The sequence below is a fragment of the Culicoides brevitarsis genome, chromosome 2 (assembly GCF_036172545.1).
Source record: "Culicoides brevitarsis isolate CSIRO-B50_1 chromosome 2, AGI_CSIRO_Cbre_v1, whole genome shotgun sequence".
Lineage (NCBI taxonomy): Eukaryota > Metazoa > Arthropoda > Insecta > Diptera > Ceratopogonidae > Culicoides > Culicoides brevitarsis.
In genome coordinates, this window is record NC_087086.1 from 15226304 (window position 1) to 15249904 (window position 23601).

The 23601-nt window shown below is 27.4% G+C and overlaps 2 protein-coding genes across 3 annotated transcripts in view; both read right to left on the bottom strand.

The window, feature by feature from the left end:
• LOC134828563 (protein disks lost) overlaps positions 1-23576 on the bottom strand; it is a 40222-nt gene extending 16646 nt beyond the window's left edge. The window contains 1 exon segment of the mRNA XM_063841539.1: positions 23405-23576. Within this exon segment, the coding sequence (XP_063697609.1) occupies positions 23405-23485 (81 nt within the window). The 5' untranslated portion in view covers positions 23486-23576.
• On the bottom strand, positions 296-23144 carry LOC134830901 (brain tumor protein). 2 transcript variants are annotated; one of them, XM_063844512.1, is made up of 5 exons: positions 23014-23144; positions 5968-6432; positions 5663-5768; positions 1817-4560; positions 296-937 (listed from the first exon to the last, which is right to left on the bottom strand). In XM_063844512.1, the coding sequence occupies exons 3-4, from the start codon at positions 5700-5702 to the stop codon at positions 1847-1849; spliced, it is 2754 nt and encodes a 917-aa protein (XP_063700582.1). In that variant the 5' UTR covers positions 5703-5768; positions 5968-6432; positions 23014-23144; the 3' UTR covers positions 296-937; positions 1817-1846. The 2 variants fall into 2 exon arrangements, with proteins under 2 accessions (XP_063700582.1, XP_063700584.1); XM_063844514.1 differs by lacking the exon at positions 23014-23144 and adding an exon at positions 22141-22212.
• Positions 23577-23601: the final 25 nt, after the last annotated feature.

The following is a 23601-nucleotide window of genomic DNA, read 5'->3' on the forward strand; positions in this document are numbered from 1 at the left end:
AACAAATATTTTATCTTACTAACTTTGACTGAAATACATATTTGTTTGTCTGGAGAATGTTTCTTTTTTTTTGTTTATTAAATTTAAAAAAAAATGATTAGAATTTAATTATTTTATACACTTGACTTGAGGTGTATAAATATTATTTTTTTATAAAAAAAAATTAAAACAAATTAATTTTTGTGCAAAAAGACAAATAAGTGACTTATTTTCTAATCATCATCATTTTTTTCTGCATTATTACGAATAAACAAAAAATAACAAATATTTAGTCTTCATAATTTACGTAATAATATTACTAATAAGTATCGGTTATTTTCCTTAAAAACTAATAATAATATTAATAAATGTTCGCGCGAATGTATGATATACACATGTGACATGTCTAAAACATTTAAATTCTTTTTTTTTATCAATCATCATACTCTTTATTTTCGTATGTGTGTGTCAATGCAAACAAACAAAAAAAAACAAACCTTAAGTCTAATATAATATTTTATATAAAAAGAATTCTTATTTTGAAATGCATCATGTTTCCATATTTTATCAGTTATTTCATCATCGTTTACGATTACTTAAATATTTTACATTTATATTATAAAAAATATATAAAAAAAAAACAAACAAAGGATCAACCAGTAAATAGTTGGCAATTTTGTTCCATTTTCAGCAGGATTTTTTTACATTATTATATATTTTAATGTTATAATAATTATAAAAAAAACAACAAAAAATAATAATATGACTGAATTTTGATGCTATTTCGAAAAAAACATTTTTAAAAAAAAGTTTATAATATTAATAATCAATAACAAGAATAAATGTCGTTCAATTTTGTAAATATTCGTAAAAATAAAATTGAAAGAATTTTTTAATTTGGCATATTATTACTTATCATCAAATTTTGTCTTGTCCAAACAGAAGTAGTTTGTTAAGTCTGAAAAAAGGAAAATTTTATAAATTAATTTTTAGTTTTTATGAAGATATTTTAATATTTATTATAAATAATTTCATTTTTAACTATCTAATTTTTTATGAAATTTTTCAGGAAAGATATCAAAAATATTTAATTTGTATGAAAATGTTCGAATTTCGGTATATTTTTAAAATTTTGTTTTTCAAAGCAGAAATTTAAGTTAAAAATTGATAAGTTCTTATTTTTAATTTTTTTTCCTAAGTTTAAGATTGAAAAATAAATGATAAAAATTGCAATTTTGTGATATTTGTTGTCAAAAATTTACGAAATTTTTTTTTAGAGTCGCCAAAATTTTTGTTTAAATTTTTTATAATTTTTTTTTAAATAATTTTTTAAAATAATTTTTAGTGATTTTCGACTGAATTTTGTCACAAACTTGAATAATTTTAAGTTAAAGAATTTTTTGAAAATTTTACTTAAATTTTTTTAGTCTTAAAAAATCAAAAGTTTATTTTTAGTAAAAATTTCAAAATTAATTTAAATTGTACAAGTTTTTACATGGAATTCAATCGAAAACCACTAAAAATGATAAAATTTAAGAAAAATTGGTCTAAAAAATTTCAATTTTAAATTTTAATCAATTTTAAAATATTTTTTCTGAAAATTTTCTCAAAAAAAAAAATGAAAACTAATTAAATTTTGATTTTTGAACCGATTTGAAAGGAAATTTTGATCTGTCTTTGAAAAATTTGTTCCAAAATGTACCAAAATTTGACAAATTTTGAATTTTGTTGATGTTCGAAATAAAATATTTTCCTAAAAATTTCATAAATTTTAAATAAAAATGAAATCGAAAATTTTTTTATCATTTTTCGACCTAAAATGCGTAAAAATACTCACAAAGTCATGAAAAAACTCGGTTAAAAAGATTTACAATCCAATTGGTGGTACTTGAACATATCGGTAAATGTACAAGCGGTAATCCTTGCTGGCGAGAACTACGCTTCCGTCATCCATCAAAGCAACATCGAAGCATTGCGCGTGCTTCACCTTACTCTCCAACGCCGACACAATCTGGTTATCCTGCGTAAAAATGGTCAAATTGAAGTTGTTGTGATTGTCTGCAATTAAAATTTCGCCCGCTGGATTAATGCCGACCCCAATGGGGTAATTGGTGATGCCTTCGCCGCCAATTTGCCGCAAATAAACGCCCTCATAGTTGAAAACTTTCACGCAATGCGCCCGATTATCACTGATAAAAATCTCCTGTTTCTCATTGACGACAACGCCATTCGGGAATTCCAAGTGCTTGCTGCATCCAAACTTTTGCAGCACATTTCCGTTCTGATCGAAGATAATGACACGCATGACTTTGCACTCAACCACGATGATTCGTCCTTTGTTGTCAACTGTCACACCACGCGGATGCTGCAAAATATTCGCGCCAAATTTCCGCACAAACTGCCCGTACTGGTTGTAAATCTGTATTTGGTGTGTGGGCGAGCGTTCCGTCACGATAATATCGCCCGACGTTTTGACGACCGCAACGCGATTCGGATACAAAAGTTGCCCATCACGTTTGCCACACTCCCCGAACTGGAATTTGAAACGTCCTTCCTTGTCGAAAATCTGAATCCGATGATTGTTTGTGTCGGCGACGATGATGTCATTTTGGGCATTTACCGCAACGCCACTTGGTTCCGTAAATTGTCCCTCCATGACCCCAAATTCGCCGAATTTGCAGTGATAGATCATCTTTTGACGCTTAATTTGCGACTTTAGCGGGAACATGCTACTTTGCATTAATTTGTTCGTCAAATCCATCATTGTATCGGGTTGCCCGACACTTCCGCCGCCATTCACAGCACTTCCGGAAGTCGTATTTCCCAACATGCAATATTGATCGTTGATGTTATTGAAGATGTCATTACCGCCATTACTCCATTTCTCGTAAGGATTGACGGAATTTTGGAGTGCCATGTCCCCGATAAAGGGTCCCAAGCTGTTGGCGCTGTTAAAACGCTTCGACAAGAGATTTGTGTCAAATGCGAGATGGCCTTGTTGGATGGGTGACGTCGATAATCCGGTGCCACTTTGCATGCCGCCATTCGAAAAAGGACGTTCAATGGCTACGGGATTCGTGTTGATCAACTGTCCTTGCATCATGTTCAAGCTACTGGTACTACTGGTGGGCGAACTGCCATTTGTCATGTTGCTCATGCCGCCAATGCCGCAGTTTTGATTGTTCGCTGTCGGTCTAGCGATGGGCGGTTGCTTATTTGCCGACGTCATTTCGCCACTCGAACGGATATAGCCGAAGGTGTTGCGAATCCCAACTTGAATGGCCTGATAATTGCTGCAAAAATCGAGTTCTGTGGGATTTTGCAAGTCTTGCAAGTACGTGAGGAACTGTTGTTTCTTGTTTTCCAGTATTTTGCGGAACATGTTGGTTTCGGGCAAGGCCGAGCATTTTGCCAGTAGTCGATCTACGAGTTCGCACGATTGCAGCATTTTGTCGAGGTGATCTTGCGACTTGTTAATTAGCATCGTTTGTGCCATACTTTTGGCACTGTAGACACTTTCGAGCTCCTTGAGCAGCTCCGCTTTGCGTTCGTCGAGCATCGAACGGTAAAATTGGAACGTTTCGTTAATTTCGTTCTGTGCGGTGTGATATTGCGTTTGCAGGAGCATCGTAGTGTGTTCGGCGCCTTTGATAATTTGACGCATTTCGCTGGATTTTGATCGGATATCTTGGATCGTTTGTAAAAGTGCCTCGATTTGCTTTGGCACGGGGTCACTGTTGTGTTCGCACTCGTGCGTCGGTCCCGTATGGTCGCACATCATGCAGTCCTTGCACACCAACGTGTTGCACGTGCGACAAAAGAACTTTAGTAATTCACTTTTGTGTCTTTGGCAGAAGTAGGAGGTGGCGGAGGGTTGTTTTCCCGACAACACGGTCGTATTGAGCGACGAAAAGAGCGCATCTGCCGTCGCGGTGATGGATTGCGACGCGGGATTCGGGTTCGGAGGCGTAATTACGCTATTCATGATGGATTTCATCAAGTTGCTCGGGTCATCCTTCAAGTTCAAGTTCAGCGAGAGACGTTGCGACTCGAAGCCGTTCATGATGAGTTTGCTGGTGAAATCTTCCGTGATGATGTTTTTGCTGTTGGCGGTCGTAATTGTGGGTGGCGTGTTCGATGTGGGTAGCCGGAAGACTTTGTGACCGTCGAAACAGTGCATAAACTCGTGCGCTTGCTCGCAATTGGCGCACAACCAATTTACGCAGTCCGCACACTTGGCAACGGCAATTGACTGTTTGCCACGACACCCGGTGCAGCGGGGCAGTAATTCGCTCTCGATGGAGTCCGTGAGCTGCCCGAAATTCTCTAGGGCCTCGGTAAATTGCTGGCTACCGATTTGGGTGCCGCCAACGACGACGTTTGACGATTGGGTGATTGTTTGGGAGTTGTTGGTATTCTTGAGATTTTGACTTTCTACGCTACTGCTGTTGCCCGTGAGGACAAAATCATCGCAAATCGCTGAGTCACTGATTGGGGGAGATGATCCGCTGCCGCTGACTGTCGACGGAGAATCGGATAAATAGTCTGTCGGTTCTCCAAATGATCCAATTGAGTTAGCACCTGCAACGAAAAATGAAATGTCTTCTTTAAAACACACGTCACACACAGGCACACTTAATGATAACAAAGGGAGAGACGTTTATTTATTTAGGTTTTGTTTTGGGTTGACTGAGGGGCTTTAACATCATATTTTCCTTGCGAAAGACACTAAATGGGTGACGTACCCTTTTTACGAGTCAATTCTTGAGGGAAATCAGGGCCGAAAATCGTTTTGACTTTTACTTTTTGGCTTAAAGCCTTATGAGATTTGATCATAAACTTGAGAAAAATCTTTCAAAAGTTCTTTTGTAAAATAAAATTTAAGATAATAATTGTCAAAAATTAATTTTTTAGCTTTTAGATATTTTTTTTTTTTTGAAAAATTATTTTTTTTTATTTTATTTTATTTATTTATTTTAATAATAATTAATAAACATAATTTTTATATATTTTTTTTTTATAAAACGTATTTTTTTAGAAAATTTTTTAGAATTTTTTAGAAATATGTTTGCATAGTAATTTTTTATTTAACTTTTACTCTCATTTAATGTTTTTATTTAATTTAAATTTTATTTTATTTAAATTAATTAATTTAAATTAATGTTTTTTTCTTTGTTCCATTTAAAAAGTTATTAAGACTTTTATTTTTACACATTTTCATCATTTTGTAAGAAATTTTTATTTTTTTTTTAATTTTAATAATCTAGTAAAAATCGATTTTCTTCTCCAAAAATAATTTAATTTTTTTTTACTTTTTTATTTAATTTATTAATTAAATTTATTTACAAATAAATTAATTAATATAAAAAAAATATTAAATTAAATTATTTTTATTTAATAAAAAAATAATTTCTTTTAATTTGGCGGCTGAATTATTTTTTTTTTACTTCCCTAATTATTAATTAATTATTATCAATTTCTTAATTCTTAAATAAAAATAAATGAAAAAATATTTTTAAATAAATTTCGAATTATTCAAAAAAATCATTGAAACAAAGAAAAAATCATCATTTTTAACTTTTAACTCAATTTTCGGCCCTGCGAGCAAATAACTTTGTATATTATTGTTTTTGTTAAGACCGTAAACTTTCAAATCCCTATTAGGGGATTGAACACTACTCACCTGGTAATGAATCTAATGAAGGAGTTGGAGAAGCTGCCATATTATTTTAATCCACAACCGGAATTAAAGTTGACGACAAATAACATAAAGAAGACAGTAGTTGACTCTGAAAAATAAATAAAAACAAAAAAAAATCAATTTACGCTTCTCCACTTTTTTGCTTGCTTGGCCAAGAGCAACAGGATTTGCAATTAAAACAAAAAAAAACGATTTCATGGACAAGCAAACAAGTAAAAATAATAATTTTTAAAAAAAAGTTTAAAAAAATGGAATGATAATTAATGTCATAATAATGTGATACTTACTTAACAAACAGCACGTAATCAATTGTTTATGATACAGATTTATATTTTTCTTCATACTCTATTGTGGATGTCTTTTCAATTCCATTTATTCATTTTTTTTGTGTATAAATTATTACGAAAAAAAAGTTGTGTAGTGCGTGTGGCAAAAATATAACTTTTTATTATATCACACTTCCAAGAGTCTTGATTACTTATCAGCAGCACTATTTTTTTCTTTTGCGTTTTAATAATAATAATAATAATTTTAATATTTTTTTTTGTTCTAACTGCTTCGATAAAAGTCTACGTTTATTTTAAAAATTCTGTTCTAATCAGTCTCTTTTTTGTCCTTTTTTATTTGGAATTCGTTAATCACTTTAACAACTTTTAATTTATTTTTATTTAGATGCCAGATCACTGTCGTTTATTTTTTTTTTGTGTTAAATAACATTTGACTACTTATGTTTTAGGAATTTTTGCGTTCAACTAAAAAATAAATGAAAAAAATATTTAGTTAAGAAGTTTGATTTTTTATATATTTTTGAATGAAGAAGGCCATTTTTTAAAATTATTATTAATTTTTTTTTCAAATTTTAAAATTATTTGTTTATATTTTATTTTTAAAAAATTATTTAAAACAAATAAATAAATTCATTTATTTTAATTAATTAATTATTAAATGTTTAAATTTTTATTCAATAAAATATTTTATTTTAAAAATAAACTTTAATTTTAAAATAAATAATTAAAATAAAATAAATTAAAAATAAAATAAATAAATAAATTTTAAAAATTATTATTTTTAATTTTTTTATTTTAATTATTTATTTTTAATTTAATTATATTAAAATTAAAAAAAAATATTTGATATTTTAATAAATTTCTTAAATAGCAAATTGATGGTATTTTTTAAATAGATTTATTAAATAATTTTAAATATTTTTTTTAAATTAAATTAATAATTATAATTAAAATAAAAAATATTTTATTGAATAAATAAAATAAATTTATTTTATTTAAATTTTTAATTCTACTTTATTATAAAATTTATATTATTTTATTTAAAATAAATAAAAATATTTCGATTTAAATTCATTTTTTAAAGAAATTATCTTAAATCACTTTACTTTCGTTAAATTTAATTTAACATCCTCGCCCAGTAACTCACAATAAACAATAAAATTCCATCAAGATCGCACTGATATGTCGACACTGTCCAAGATTAACCTTCTCGATGCTGACGACAGACACCTCACACCTTTAATAACCCACTTTATATGATCATTGATCAATTATTACATAACTTTTACTTCATTTTAGCACAATAAAAAAGAATATTCAGCGAAATTTAATTTTTTTGCCGATATTTATTGCTACATTGTTACTGTTGGCATTAATTTATCATTGTTTTATTTTTATTTTTATTATGATTATTATTGCATTGAGTGTGTGCGATATCGATTATATTTGTGTCACGAAAGCCCAAAAATGTAAAAAAATAATAATAAATATTAATTTAAATGAGAAAATGATTTCACACATCTCCTTTGAAGGGCAAAAAAGTAAAAAAAAATGATTCATTCGACGCCGAGTGATTTCAGGGCCTTGACCCCTAATAAACGACTCGCGCTTAGAATTACTTCCTAATGTACACTTTTTTTTTCTTATTTCGCAGAATCATGTGAACCGTGACCAGCTCAACTATGACAAACATAAAAAAATATCAAGTTTTTTTCGCATTGCTGTTTTAGTTACCATCATTGCCATCATCTGTAGCTTGCAGCACGACGCAGTACGCCGCCGTGTATCGCAGTTCATCGAACTATTCTCAAAGTACATTGTACTTTATTTGCCAATTATAGTCGAGAACAAAACATTTAAACAACAAAAAATGAACTTTTTTTTTCGTCGTATGTACGCGCCAACGAAGTTTAGAATAAAAGGAGCAAAAGTAGACGACGAGAAATATAAAGAAATAAACAAAATAGATAATTCTTCTCTTCGGTTCTCGTTGCTGCGATATGCTTATATCATGCTGTCTCACACAAAAAAAAACTCTTTTTTATTATTTTCATTGTCTTTTGTACATTTTCTTCTCTTTAGATGACTTTTTGTGGCTGAAAACAGGAATAATCCCATGAAGCTTCAATTTTTTTTTTCGTTTCGCGTGAACGACACATCTCGCATTGCGTTCAAAGCGCAGGGTCAAGGCCGACCAACGACAACAACACACAACAACCAACTGGTTAAACAAGAAAAACTTTAGCTGCGGAATCGGTGCTAATGAACTACCTTCGAAAATAGTCCAAATAAAAAAAAAACGTGATATCACTTGAAAAGTATGCGACATTGAAATTTTAAAGTAATATTTTTTTTTCATATTCAGAACCATGCCCATTTCATGTTGCTAAACTTCGGTGACATTGATGATAAACAAAGTAATTTTTTATTTAATGCAGAAGATGCAGTAAAGTGCGGGAAGTTTTTGTTTTGAGTTTTTTGTTAAATAAATAATAATAAAAATATTTAGGTAAAAATGTCATCAAAATTAAAAAAAAATTATTAAAAAAAAATTTTTTTCAAAAATTTTTGTTTAATTTAAAAAAAATTTAATTATTTTTTTAAAATTAATTAATTAAATAATTTTTATTATTTTTAATATTTTAATTTTAAAATTACTAAAAATTATATTTTTTAAAAAAAAAAAAAAATTTTTATTTTAAATTAGAAATCCATGAAAGTTGCATGAATTTTGACCAAAGTTGAAAATCTTAATATAAGTTTTACTTTTATTTGATTTAAAAATATTAAATATTTTTTTTGAGTGATATTCATAAGAAGGTAAAAAATTGTTTTCTTCAAAAAAATTCAAATTTTAAAAAATTTTAATTTTAATAAATTTAATTTAAATTTTTTTTTATTTTTTTTTTAAAAAATTTTTATTTTAACTTTAATTTGTTAATCCAAAGGAAATTAATAAAATGTTTTTATTAATTTATTATAAATTTTATTTACTTAAATAATAATAACCTATTAAATATTTATTTATTTATTTAATTTATTATTAATTCAAAATAAATTAATAATATTTTTAAAAACTAGAATTAAATTAATAAAAATTAAATAAATTGAATTATTTTGATAAAAATTTAAAAAAAAATAATTAAATAAATTAATTTTTAAAAAATTAATAATATATAAATTTATTAATTAAATTAATAAAAATATATGTATATCAATAAGTTTTGTTTAATTTTTTTTGTTTCATTTTAAAATTTCCCGCATCTTCCAAAGTGCAACACACCCACCCATGTCTCTTCTGTCACTTTTTCGATGCAAATGAATATTTATTATTAAAAAATTTAATTTTAAAAAATTTTCCTTTCATTCATTAAAGTAAATAAAAGACACACACAAACACGCGGCATGGACAAAAATATTATTTTATTTTATAAATATTACATATACGCACATCTTTGACCATTTAACTAGTTGTGTGTGACATTGACATACAAATCAAGTTATTCGCCGTTGTTGTTGTTGTTGGCCCAAAGACGTCTGAATGTGCGTGAATTATTTTTTTTAGTAACTTTTCATTCAAAGAAAGTTGTTAGGCACGCATTTCAGTCTCAAATCCGAAAAAACCTTCGAACCGACAGACATTAGAGCCATAAAATTTCCGTCGAATTTTTGTCACTCGAATGAAATAATGATAGAAGTAGACAAACATTTGCATAAATTAGTGATCGATTTACATATCGTTTGTTTTCGTCTAACTAATAAGCGACTCGTGTGACAAAAAATATCGGCATTAACAATGAAAAATGTGCGTAGCTGCGGCACGGAAGAAGACACTTGGCGAAACATGTGTGTGGTAGTGTTTGCAAAAGGTCAGTGTATTTTGATAAATCTACGCATTATAAATCAATGACAAGTAGCTCGTCTGGTCATTGCCGATATCTGTTGCTACCTAAATCGGTAAATCGGGTATGTCAATACTAGAAGAATTTTGACAGTTGAAAAATGTTGAGAGGTTTCGTGAGAAAAATCTTGTTTTTAAAGCAAGTTTAGTGATTTTTTTTTAATTTTTATTTAAAAAATTTTTTTTTTATTTATTTTTTTAATTTAATTATTTATTTTATTAATTAGATTGAATTTAATTAAATTTAATTTTTTTTTTAAATTTAATTATTTATTTTATTAATTAAGTATTTAATATTTTTATTTAAAAAATATTTAAATAAATTTATTTTTTTTTATTTTTTTTTAAATTAAATTAAAAAAAAATATTTTGACTAAAAAAATTATATTTATTTTCAAAATTATTGATTTTTTAGCCTAAGATTGCTTGAAAAATTAATATTTTGTTTAATAAAATATTTTATTATAATGTATAATAATTATTCCATTAATTTTGAATAATTCTTAAAATTAATTTTATTCATTAATATATATCAATACTGCTAAATTTTATAAATATTCTTTATAAAATCTTATTTTTGTTATTTTTTAAAGCATTTTTTTTAATAAAAAAATATTTTTAGTTATAATTAATAATTTTTTTTATAAATTTAAATAAAGTTAAAAATTCAACAAAAATTAAGTTTATTATTTTTTTTTAGAAAATGTTAACAATAAATCCATTTGTTATAAATTCATTAAGTACACATTCAAGTAACTTGTCCAGTTTAGCCATTATTTGAAAAGTAGTCCACCCTCCAACTATTTTTTAAGTAGTTTTAGGTAACTCTTACACAACAAATTGCCACAAGTAAAGCAAATAATAAACTTTTTCATGATTTGTTTCATTTTTTAATTATTTTTATTTTATTATTATTATTAATTGAACAAAAAAAAAAAAGAATTACTTGTCCATTAAATAAATTAATGCAAGTCCAAAAACCTAAGCCAGGATTGAACGTTACTAAATAACAATAAGAAACCAGTTTAAAACTGCTTGAATTGTTATGCTTGACCAATTTCATAGTATTTTTAACAGATATTGCTCAATACACTGGCCTGACTCGAAAAAGTTGTTCATATCGCCCGTAACTTTTTTCTTCTATATTTTTAACAAAAAAAAAATTATATATTTAAAAAATATTTCCTCGTGACTCTTTTATTATTAAAGCATTAGTAGACAAGTTTTTAAATGGTAATTTTTTATCAGTTTATTCAAATATACCATAACAATGGTTTGGATACGATCAAAGATAGAAAAAAATTTTTTTTTGATAGGAAATGTCGGTTAAGTAATGAAAAAAAAATTATTGAAGAAAAATTGATTTTTTTTTAAAAAATGTTTTATTGACATTATTACATTTTTTTTTATTTCTTCGAAAAAAATATCTTGTAATTGCCTTGTTATGTTTATTTTATCGATAAGATAAATAAACAACATAAAAGTGTTCTATATGATAAAATTTTGTGTGCTTGATCTCGATTTTTTGATTCAAAAATAGATCTGGAAAAAAAAGTTACGCACACGACCATTGAATTTTACGGATCTGGGGAGGAGGACATCGACACAGATGTTTAATATGGCGCTCAACCCTCTACTAATAAAAATAACATAATAATATTAAAGAGTACAGTAACCTAGGATTTTCTAATAATAAATATATTGAAAACTTCCCCCTCGTAAAAATTGTAAATAATACAAACGCATGAAAAAATGGCGAAGAGTTGAAAATGAAAGAATGATATTGCAGTATTATAGTTGTGGTGCGTTATCGATCTTGCACCCCAGGCATTTTTATTCTTTGTTGTATTATTTTTTTTTCGTCGCACCATCGTCATCATTAAAATATGTGTGTGCGGAGAATTTAAATTTGTAACTTGCATTGTGTCGTTATGAATTTCATCTCCGAATTAATTAAAAAATGCAAAAAAAAAAACTTTTTTTTTTAATTATTATAAAATGGAGTCGCATGCATCAACTTGGCGACGAGGAAAGAAAAAGTTCAAATATGGTCATACCCTTGAAATGAAACGGCGTTATTTACAAAGTCCGAGACGACAGACTGCATCATGAAAGATGATACAAGCAATTAAGGAACTTTTTTCAAATACTTTACTTGCAATTTCCTTGAAAAAAATACAAATTAAATGAAATGAAAAAGTTTTCGTTCTTTTGGAATGACTAACTAAACTGCATTTTAATGTTATAACCTCAATTTTTTACGAATTTTACATTTTTGTACTCCTCATGAGGTCAAAAGTTGTATTAATGGGACTTGAAACTGTCTTTTGAGTCATGAGGAGTACGAAATTGTAAAGTGAGGAGTACAAAAATGTGATTTATTGTTAATATTTCACATTATGGTACTCCTCATTTCGCAATTTCGTACTCCTCATGACTCAAAAATGATTTTCTCAATGAAAGGGACTCGAAATCTATCTTTTTGAGTAATGAGGAGTATAAAATTGTGAAGTGAGGAGTACAGAAATGAGAAAAACTTACAAATTTTCACATTTCTGTACTCCTCAGTTCACAATCTCGTACTCCTCATGACTCAAAAGCTAGATTTCGAGTCACATTTATGATAAAATGAAAATATTTTTGGACACAAACTCGGAGCATCACATTTTTCTTCGAAATGCAGTAGAGAAAAAATGTTGACTGCAGTATTTACAAAACGTTTTGCACTCGAGCCGTAATATAATGGTAGTCATCGTGTCTGTTGCACACACATACTTTCATGCAGGCACGTACTTTTGTAGAACAAAACAAAAAGATAGGGAGTAAATTTTGCAGACAAATCGGAAAAATCACCCCTCTACCAACAACAAACTCCCTCTTCTTATTTCTTCATTTCATCTGTTTTTGCTTCGTCTTAATGGAATCTCCTTCTTTCAGTTTTTTGTTATTAGACAAAGCCACTTTTGTACGGTAGGTACAAGTGTACGGAAATACGCAACAAGTTCAATTTCTAGCGCAGCAAGTTACAAAGCCCCAACGAAGCGCACGGGGAAAAATGGATGAATCACACAAAATAATCATAATAAATGGAAATCTTCTCGGGGAACCATTGGAAAGAAGATAAAAGGAAAATTTTCTCGACTGTTGCTTTTTTAATGGATGTACGAATACGGAATATATATACCACAAAACTTCTTCTCCAAATAAACAATTTTTCATACATAGCAACGAGTTTTTGTAAGAATTTATATTTTTTTTTGATACAAAATTTGTTTTCGTTGAAAATATATATGATTTGGCAATTTTTCCTTCAGCTCATCAAAAATTTCGGAAGAATTTTAGTAGATAGCCAAGGGTTGACCCTAGAAAATTAAATAAAAATTTCAAACTTTAATCCTTGTCTATACATCAATCTGCTGAAATTATTCCAAATTTTTTATGGCTTGAAGGAAAAATTGTCAAATCAACATATTTCAACGAAAAAAAAAAATTTGTGGCAAATTCTTACAAAAATTCGTTGATAAATATATTTATAAAGTATATCTTAGAAGAGAATTTTATAAACATTCGTATAACGTGCTTTAAAATCTCTCGTTTTCCGTGTTGGGTGCTCTCCTATCCAAACAAATCTAAAACAAACAGATTTTTAACGTACACAAAACGTGTATAAATATATATACAAATTTGTACATTTTCGAATTTGTTCTAGTAGGCGCGCGTTTCACATAAAATGTGTCTGTAATAATAATAATAATAATATACTAACGCTTCCTGGTGTAATTTGTTTTCGATATATACTCGTTTTGAATGTGACTGACTTGAAATATATTCAAAAATCGTAAAATTAATTGATTTTTTATTTTATTTTTTTATTGCCATTTCCTTTATTTATTATAATTTTTTTAGTTAGGGAGATGGAAGTTTATTAAAAAATTTTAATTTTTTATCTGAATGCGCGTCAAACATTATTTAAACATTAAAATTTATCTAGAACATTATATACGGGCGTTCACATTATATTATTATTACACTTACACACATTATATATAAAATATATATGTTGCATGTATGTGTGTGTAATAAAATAAATGCTTCACTTATTCTAGAGTAAGAGTAAAAAAAAAGTATAAAATATATAAAAAAAAAACAACAACATTAATATTTGTTGTGTATATTGACCTTCCTGGTGGTGCTGTGTTGTATGCTGCTACTCGCCGAGTGCAACACACAAATAGCGTTTAAAAGTTCAGTGCCATGCCAGACCATTATAACTTGATCACGACATGACATTATTTGTTTATGTTTCTTCTTTTTTCCGTCTATTCTGCCCTTTTTTATCATTTCAAATGATGCTCGAGTTGCATTTTGAAGTTCAAAGTTATTTATATTGTATGGAAAATTTTTAGCTGAAACCTATATTTTTTGATTATAAATAAATAAAATATATTTGTTTTGAATATTTTGTTAAACAAAACGTAATGTTATTCAATATTTATTTACAGAAACCTATTTTCATTAAAATATAAACAAATGATGACGCTTTGTAGGTTACACTACTTCATTTAGACAAAATTATGGATGTTTTATATCATTGTTCAAGTCACTTCCTAAATTAACACAAACATATGCATTTTGTATACATGTAACGAGAGGGAGAGATCAAACTGAGATCAAGAGTTGTGAATAAATTATTTAATTATTTCTTTGTTTAATAAAAATCGTCGCTTCTCTCGAAAAAGGTTCTGATTATTATTATGAATTTTACGCCATACAAAACTTTTCTCGGAATTTATCAAAATAAGACGAAGAATTTATTTTTTGTTTTGGTTTTTTAGGCCATTTCAATTTTTTTTATTAATTTTAAAATCTTCAAAATTAATTTTAAAAAAATATATATTATAAAATAAATTTAATTATTAATATTATATTGATGTTATTAATTATTAAAAAAAAATAATTAATAATATATATTAATAATATAAAATATTTAAAAAAAAATAAAATTAATTTTTAATTATTTTTTTAATTCTTTAAAAATTTTAAATAAAAATCTATTAAAATAAATAAATTCTTTATTACCAAATATAAATATTATCCTTTTTTTAAACAAAATTAAATAATTTTTATTTTTATTTTATTTAATTTAAAATTAATTTTTGTTTATTTTATATTATTGTATAAAATATTTTATAAATAGTTAATATATAAATGATAATTTAATATTAAATGTTTTACATTTTTTATTTTTTTTTAAATAAATTATTTAAATTTATTTTAATATTAATTTAATAAATGATTTTCATTATTTTATTAATTAATTAATATAAAATAAACGTTAAAATATTTTTTTGACTTAATGATTTTTTTTAATTAAAAAATATTTAGTAAATTAATATTTACTATATTACTTTTTAAGATTTTAAAATAAAAAAAAAATCTAGAATTGAAAAGGCTTAAATTATACCAATTCATACAAGAAAGAAATGAATTCTCTTTAAAAATCTCCAACATCTACACATTTATGTTTGGATCACGTAGTTATGTTTATTTCCATACAAACAAAATGTTATTGTTATTAGAACACCATCATCATCATCATCATTATATTATTGTATTGTTCAAACATAATTTGATTCGTTTTCAAAATAATAATAACAATATATAATAATGTGTCGAGTCGTCTTCTTGCATACATTTCTTACGAATTCACTCTGTCTGCAACATGTACGTTTTCAAAAACAAAACAAATGAATGTTTAAATTTACATTTTAACTCTAAATAAATAATAAAGTTACAAAAGTAAAGCAAAAAGCGCAAGACGAAACAAAAGACGAGATTTTCTTCGTAAATAATAAATTCTAGTTTAATAATTATTTTCAAAGTAGTTGAAAATATGAACTGTTCAATTCCCGCATCATTGTCGCTCTCTGCATGCCGACTAACCGTTCAATAATTCGAACGACGAAAAAATAAAATAAAAATACGAATCCAGACATATTGAGAGTAAAATCAGAAATAAATTTTATGATTCACCGTATTTGTGTGTGTCGTTGTACTCTGCTGCATTGTACATGTAACAAGAACAAAAAAGTGCTAACAGCGAGGCAGGCATATGTTGTGTGTTTTTTTTGGGAAAGTACATATTTTACACATGAGTGACGGTTTCAATGTGTTAGTCATGAAAAAGTTCTCCCGAACGATTGAAATTTTGTTGTTTAATGAAGTCCGAAAATCTTAGACTTGTCGGAAACGAGCGGAAAAGGTGCAATGACCCGCGAAGGCTATAATGACTGACAAACAAGGGTGTTACAAGAATGTTTATTTATGGAGCGTTTTAAATTGAAATGAAATTGAACTTGAAAATCTGTACAAATTTTGAAATGCAATAACTCAAGTTTTATTTTACGAATTTCTTTGGGGTTTTTTGTAAAGTGTTTTAATGAGTTTTCTTTAGGATTTGGCACAAGAAAAATTTAAAAAGTATGAGAAAATTCGTGGGAAATTGAGAAAATGATGTTTGATGTTGATTGCATACCACAAGGAGCTTAAAAATTAAAATTTATTTAAAAATTGTATTAATTTGAGCTTTTAAATTAAATTAAATTAAATTAAAAAAAATTAATAAAAAAAATTCCTGAGGTAGAACGAAGTTTACAGGTCCATGATTTTTTTTAACTTTTTTTAAAAATATAGGTTGTGCAATTTTTTTTAAAATTAAATTGACCTTTATAATTATGATAATTAATTTTTTTTTAAATTATTATTTATTTTATTTTAAATTAATTAAAAATTTTTAATTTTTTATTAATTAATTAATATTAATTTTTTTAAATTTTTTAATTTGTAAATTTATAATATTTTTTATTTATTTCAAAGAATTAATTTTTTACCGCATTTCGAAGAAAAAATACGGTAAAAAACTCTACTTTTTAAATTTGAAATTAATTTTTCGATATTTTTAAAATTTATCTTTGAGATAGTTTGAATGTTAAAATTTAAAAAAATAAAAATTATTTTAAAAATGTTAACTTTTTATTATTTAAAAGAAAATATTTGAAGCACCCTAACAGCCATCAAATTAAAATAAAAAATCAAAAAGTGTCTGTCTCGCGACAATTTGCATGACTCGCAGGAGTCTCCTAACAAATTTTCGAACCGAGTCGAGCTACAAAGGGGGAGAACAAAAAAAAAGAGAATTTTTTCATGAAACATGTTGTTGTTGTTGTTGCGTTGTTAGTGCTTAGTAGAGAAGTAGTTAGAAGCAAGAATTTTTTTCCTTTCCTAGATTATATTAAAAATACACAATTTACTAGTTTGTCATGTACGGACAATTTCAAGTTTTTCGTCGTCGTCGTCGTATGAATGGATGGATTAGTAGAGACACGTGTGGAAGCAAGAAGAGAAGCAAGTTGATATACGAATACGGTCTCTATTTTATAAGTACAAGGACCTTTGTTCATGAAAAATATAAATGTGCAGCAGACAACAAACTCGTTGTACGGCAAAATGTACGGCGATGATGGTTAAATTTGATACGTGCACGAGGAGAGTAAGACCAAAAGCATGAAATTAAATGAAGGGGGAGGACGACGACGACGACGCGCATATCAAACAGTCCTATATGGTGTACAGGAAAATAATATTATGTGCGAGGGTCGCTTTTCGATATAAATAAAGTGAGGGTTGCGCAGTTACAATCTCTATGTCTGAGTAAATTTTATTCCGTTCCATTATCTACTCCAACCTGTGACTCTTCTATGTGTGTGTGTGCTTGTGTTCCAAACATGAAATTTTATGCTACATATTTGTTTATGAATTGCAAAATGTTTGATCGGTAACAAAAATCTCCTATGACACATCCTAACGTTTTTCCGTTTATTTTCCACTTCTAGCGATTGGAGTTTCTTGCACACGATTAAAAACTTTGAAATAGCCTCGAAAAACGTATAAAACTGGATATGCAAATCTTCGCTTCCTATATGGTTCGCTTGGTGGGCCCCATAACCTGTACAGTATTTTTTTTAGACAACCTTCATTAACTTGTTACGATTACTGGCTCGCATGAAAGAAACACAGTTCTTTATCAAAATTTGATGCATTCTTTGTAATGAATACACTTTTTGTTTGATAAAACTTCGAATGCAAGCGTAGGAAGTAGTTCTACTAAACTAAATACACTTCCTCTCTCTACGAAAGACGAAATTCAATCTAGTAGTTGTTGTAAATAAATGTATTTAGCAATAAAGCACGTAGAGAGTGCATTCTCTTTGTTCCTTGCCAAAGTAGATGGCAACGAAGTAAATCAATTTTACAGCAAAATATGTCGACAAAGAGCTTTTAAATCTATCACTTTGCGAGCATCTGGCAGGCAGATTCAATCAAGGATACTTGAAATTTTTCAACGAATTTTAATATTTTTTCGTCTGAAGTACTTTTTTAAATTAAGTTGGTTAAAAAATTATTTTTTTGTAGGAAAAAAATGACAGCTGGGTGCTATTTTTTGCCAAGTTCGAGCCAAGTTTGAAATTTTAACACAAGTTTGAAGGATTCTAGAGGTCATTTTTTGTTAATTTTTTGGATAAGTCACGTAAAAAGTGTTCTGTTGAACAAAGGAGTCAATCCAAAAATCAGTAAAATGAAGAAAATTTGGTTTTTGATGAAAAGTTATTAAATTGTTATCGGTGAAAAAATAAAAATTTTCATTTTCTCACATTAAAAAATTCATTTTTTGATCTAAAACAAGAAAAATATTTTTTTTACATTTTTTTAAGTAATTTTTTCGAGTTAAATTATCAAACTTGAGATATTTTAAGCAAAATAGTTTATTTTCTTTTCAGAAATTCTTGAATAAACTTATAAATAATTGAAAATTTTGTCCAATTTTTTTCAAATAATATAATTTTTAATAGATTTTTAATCATTTTACGCTAAAAAATATATAATTAAAATATTATTTTTGCTAATTTTTATTAAAAAAATATTAATAAATTTTTAAAAAATAAAAATCTGGCTCAAAATCTGTAAAAAACGATAAAAATTAATTTTTTCTTCTTTTGTAACATCCACTATTACTTTCAATAACATAATATCAAACGGAAATTATCAAAAAAAAATTTGTTTATAAGATTTTCTCAAAAATGGATCAAATTCAAGAAATTTTTCATTAAATTTCATGTTTAGCTTAAAGCATTTCCTGAATGCGGTCGATGACCTTTAATTTTAGCAACAAACAATTTTTTTTATTAACAAATAAAAATCATCTAAGAATAAATTCTAAAAATTTCTGCGGTTTTTTAATAATTTTCCATAGAAATCTCTGCATAAAATTAACAAAAATCTCAGTAATTTATCACTTTTAAGCAAAAAAAAAAAATTCTACAATCACTTCTTTGACTAATTCGGCATTAGATTGAATAATCGTGTCACTACACCTTCTCTTCTTCTTTAGGTATTAAGCTATCGAAGTTTATCGCATGAAATGATGATGATGACTCAAAAGATGAGTCATGTCATATTGGGCAGCGAGCTAACAGCACGCACTGTAATAGATAAATTCATGTTTAAATATTGATTGAGATAGCTTACAATCAAGTTGTTTCTGTTTTCGCATATAAGGTCAACGCTAGATTAGAAACAGGTGCTTTGAATATTATATCGTTTTGTGACATATCGAGTAGGAAGCGACTTTACGAAAAAAAAACGATAAAAATTCTTCCTAGAAAGGCGGAAGACGCGTATCATCCTCGCATTTAAATTTTTTTTGTCACATCTGTGTGACTTTTTTTTCTTGAAAAAAATTGAATTTACCACACCTTGTTAGTGACTTGATAAATAAATCTTGATAGATAGATTGATACAAGAAAAAATTAGAAAGGACGTCTAATTAAATTCAAAACAAAAAGTTCAAAGTATTTTTTAGGTGCAGCTACATTTCCTGGAAAATAGTTCCAAAGCAAAAAATAAGTCTTCGAAGCAGCAAAAAATAACTGGTCAGTCTAGACAATCAGTTATAAAAAATGGATTAGTAGCAGTGATCTAATAATATATAAAACGAGAGACAAAACAAGAAATCATCCTTGAAATAAATTAAGACAACTCTATTGTTTGTTCAACGCTCTCCAAAACTGTTAAAAAATTCATTCCGTTTGAATTTGATTTGATTTCCTGCATAAACTACTTGACCTGCTGCTGATTTTTAACTACAGTTTTATCGGCAAAAATATCAAGCATTTGGGTAATTAATTTTAAAGGCTTTTAATTTTTTCTCAAAGAAAAAAGTTTACGGGTCAAATTTTATTTTATCAAAACTTGAAAAAAATTAATTTAAATTTTTAATAAAATCAATAATCAATTTATTATTTAAAGAAAATAATGGAAAAATAATTTTAAATTAATTAAAATAAAAAAAAAAATTAAAAAAAGTAATTAATTAATTATTTATTTAATTAATTATTTTAAAACTTGATTAAATTAAATTATTTTTTTTGAATTAATTTAAAATTTTCTCATTAAAATGTAAAAAAAATTAGAATTAAATTTAATTATTTTAAAATAAATTAATTAAGACAATTAATTTAACATTTATTTAATTATTTGTTTCAAAATTAAATTTATTTAATTTTTCTTTATTTTTTTATTAATAAAATTAAATAAATAAGAATGTAAAAATAATTAGAATTTCATTAAATTTATTTAAAATTAATTTAAAAAAAATAAAATTAATTTTAATAATTATTTAAAAAATTTTTTAAAAATTTAAAAATGTTTTTTAAGACGAAACAATAAATTATCTGTTAAAAAAAATAAAAAAAAAATTAATTAATTATTTCAAAATAAATTTACTAAAAAAATTAATTTAACATTTATTTAATCAATTATTTTAAATATTAATTTAATAATTATTTTTAATTAATTAAAATTTAAATTAAATAAAATTCTAATAATTTTTAAATTGTTATTCCATTTAATTTTATTTATTTTTTTAATTCTGCAATTTTTTATATGACTTCTGAGCAAAAAAAATTGTCAAATAATTAGAAATTTTAAAAAAAATCATTGAAATCAACTATTCACGTGAATCCACCAACTATTTCACAACAACCAATTTTTTTTCAAGTTTTGATAACCTTATAAGTCCTCGTCGTCGTTGATTTTTTTATTTTTGCCGTACCTACCCCAGACAAGTTTAATGTTTAATTTTTTTTTAACCAAATTTTAAAATTCATATCCCTCCAACAGCAGCAACAATCACACATACGGTAAACAGACGGCTGTTTCTGTCGTCCAACACGACGAACGAACGCCGTAGAATAGTAACCCCGGATATGAAATTTGTTGAATGGTTGGAATGAGTATGCGTCTGCTGCTGCTGCTGCCGCTGCTTTGCATGTGTTGCTCGGGTATATAGAGGCGAGAATTTGTAGAAAGAACGAACGACGTCGACTGTTTCGATAGAAGGTACCTCCAGGAAATTAACAACGACGAACCGAATATGTAACAAAAATATGAAAAAAAAGAGATGTGAATGTGTGAGTGTGACGGTTTGATTGTTTCTTTTTATTTTGTTGTGTATATTTCTCTCCTCGCCTGCCTGGTCTGCCTGCCTCGTACACGGAAAATACAGACTTCTCTTCTGAAGAATGACAAATAAAAAACGCGCTTGGAATATTTTATTTGTAAATTTTTTGATTTCCCACTTTTTTTTTCAAGGTCTTCATTGTTTTTTTAATAATTTATCGAAAATTCTTTGTCTTTTCTTTTATTTAAAAAAAATCACTTAAAGAACAAAGAAAGTTCTAAAAATTACCTCCAGCCGACATTTCTCTATGTATTGGTTAGAGACATGTTAGTCACATATGTGAAGACCCGGACTGGATATTAATGAAAAAGAACGAAAAAGTATCATCTGTCTTTCAAATAAACAAAAAAAACTCCTTAAATTTAATTTTTTCTTCTTCTGATCAGATCTTCTTCACACATCGACGAGACTCACTTTCCGCTATTAATTTATTTTTTTTTTTCAGAAGTTTTCTTCTCTCTCTCTTCTCCAAGAACAAAAAATGCAACAATCTACAGCTGTATATCCATAGTATTTATAGCTTTTCTCTAACTTCACTTTATTTCTTTCATTCTTAGATTTTTTTTTTCAATTTTTTTTAATGGCCTTTTTCATTCAAAAATATAATTTTAATTTTTTTTAAAGATAAAAAAAGGATTCTGGAATCCATATTGTCGGGATATTATTTTTTTTTCTCGTGTGTAGGATACTTTACATTTTTCACTAGAATTTTTGTTGTTTGTTTGATTTTTTCTATTATTTTTTTTTTTAATTTTTAAATTTTTTTAAGAGGAATTCACAATTTTCACAATTTTTTTTTTGTTTGTAAATAATTGATATTTTTTGTGTATATTTTTATTTTGGTAAAATATTTTTTTTAAACAAATAATAATATAAAATACTCGACTTTTTCCTTAACTGCGACGTTATTGACTGAAGCAAACAAAGCGGACTGCTGGAGGAAAATCAAAAAAATAATTTCCAACGTTTCCAACGATTTCCAATATCACGTCTGTACGGTGATGTCGTGACGTGATTGGTCGCTACAGAAACCCGTATGTCAGCATAGTGTTTGTATTATACGCGTTTCTGTAGGCGCGTGTACGGGAATCCCAGGTGAGACGAATAAAAGTGATTAATATTGAATTAACTTTTGGCAAATTTCTGGAAATCCAAATTATGTATGAATTAGCACTATGGCGATGTCCAAAATTGAGACGAATTAAATTGATAAACACCTGATCTGCACCAGCATGCAAAAAAAAATTCCTGCCCATGTGCTCTGGGGCGGGCAGGATTATTTTTTTGCATGCTGGTGCAGATCAGCTGTTTTATCAATTCAATTCGTCTCAACCTCCGGAACTTAAAGCGACGCCTTGGAAAAGTTGGAACTTAAGGCGTGAGGTTGGAACTTAAGGCTACGCTTTAAAATTTTTTTCTGTGAGCTGGGGAATGTAGTGGTTTGAGTGACGAATAATTCCTCGCTGAAAAACCAGACGGCGCTTTTACATACAAACACACACACACATACACACGAGAAAAAAAACGGCTGGATTCCAGATTTTCCTTGATTTAAGTGTGAAATTACCAGTTTAGCGGATGAATTTTGACGAATTCGCAGCCACACTTGATTTATCTTAACACTTTACACTAATTTATCACAAAAAAATTTGGTTTTCACTTGAATTTAACCGGAAAATTACGCGCGACGACAAATTTTGCGGCTTTGTTTGTGGATTTGTCACTGCTAATTCAGCCAAAATCCCATTGCACTTTTCGAATTTTCAATTTCGCACCGGGATTTTCCGAAAAAACGGTTGATTTTACGAAAATTTCCGTATTTTCACTTAAATTTCTTCATTTTTCACAGGAAAATGTGAAAGGACCACTTCCGAAGACATCAGTTACCTCAATCCAAGTTGTGAAAAGTAGAAAAACATCAAATCCGGGATGTAAAAAAATGAAAGTTTTGTACTTACCTGGAAGTTTTGCACAAAGAAATCCCTGAAATTGCCGGAAATTTCGACTTCCAGCAGTTCGCGGAGCACTTCGTCGGCCATTTTTCGGGGTTTTTACGCGTTTTTTCACCACTTTTCACTACAAAAAGACCGAAATTCAGGGAAATTCATGAAATTCACGGGACAACACGGCACGATTTGTTTTGGTTTTTGACAGT

Excerpts from the sequence above, each read along its gene's own strand:
- LOC134830901 (XM_063844512.1), bottom strand. The coding sequence starts at position 5,702 with ATGGCAGCTTCTCCAACTCCTTCATTAGATTCATTACCAG. Across the intron at positions 4,561-5,662 it reads TTCATTAGATTCATTACCAG|GTGCTAACTCAATTGGATCA; the intron begins GTGAGTAGTGTT and ends TTTTCGTTGCAG.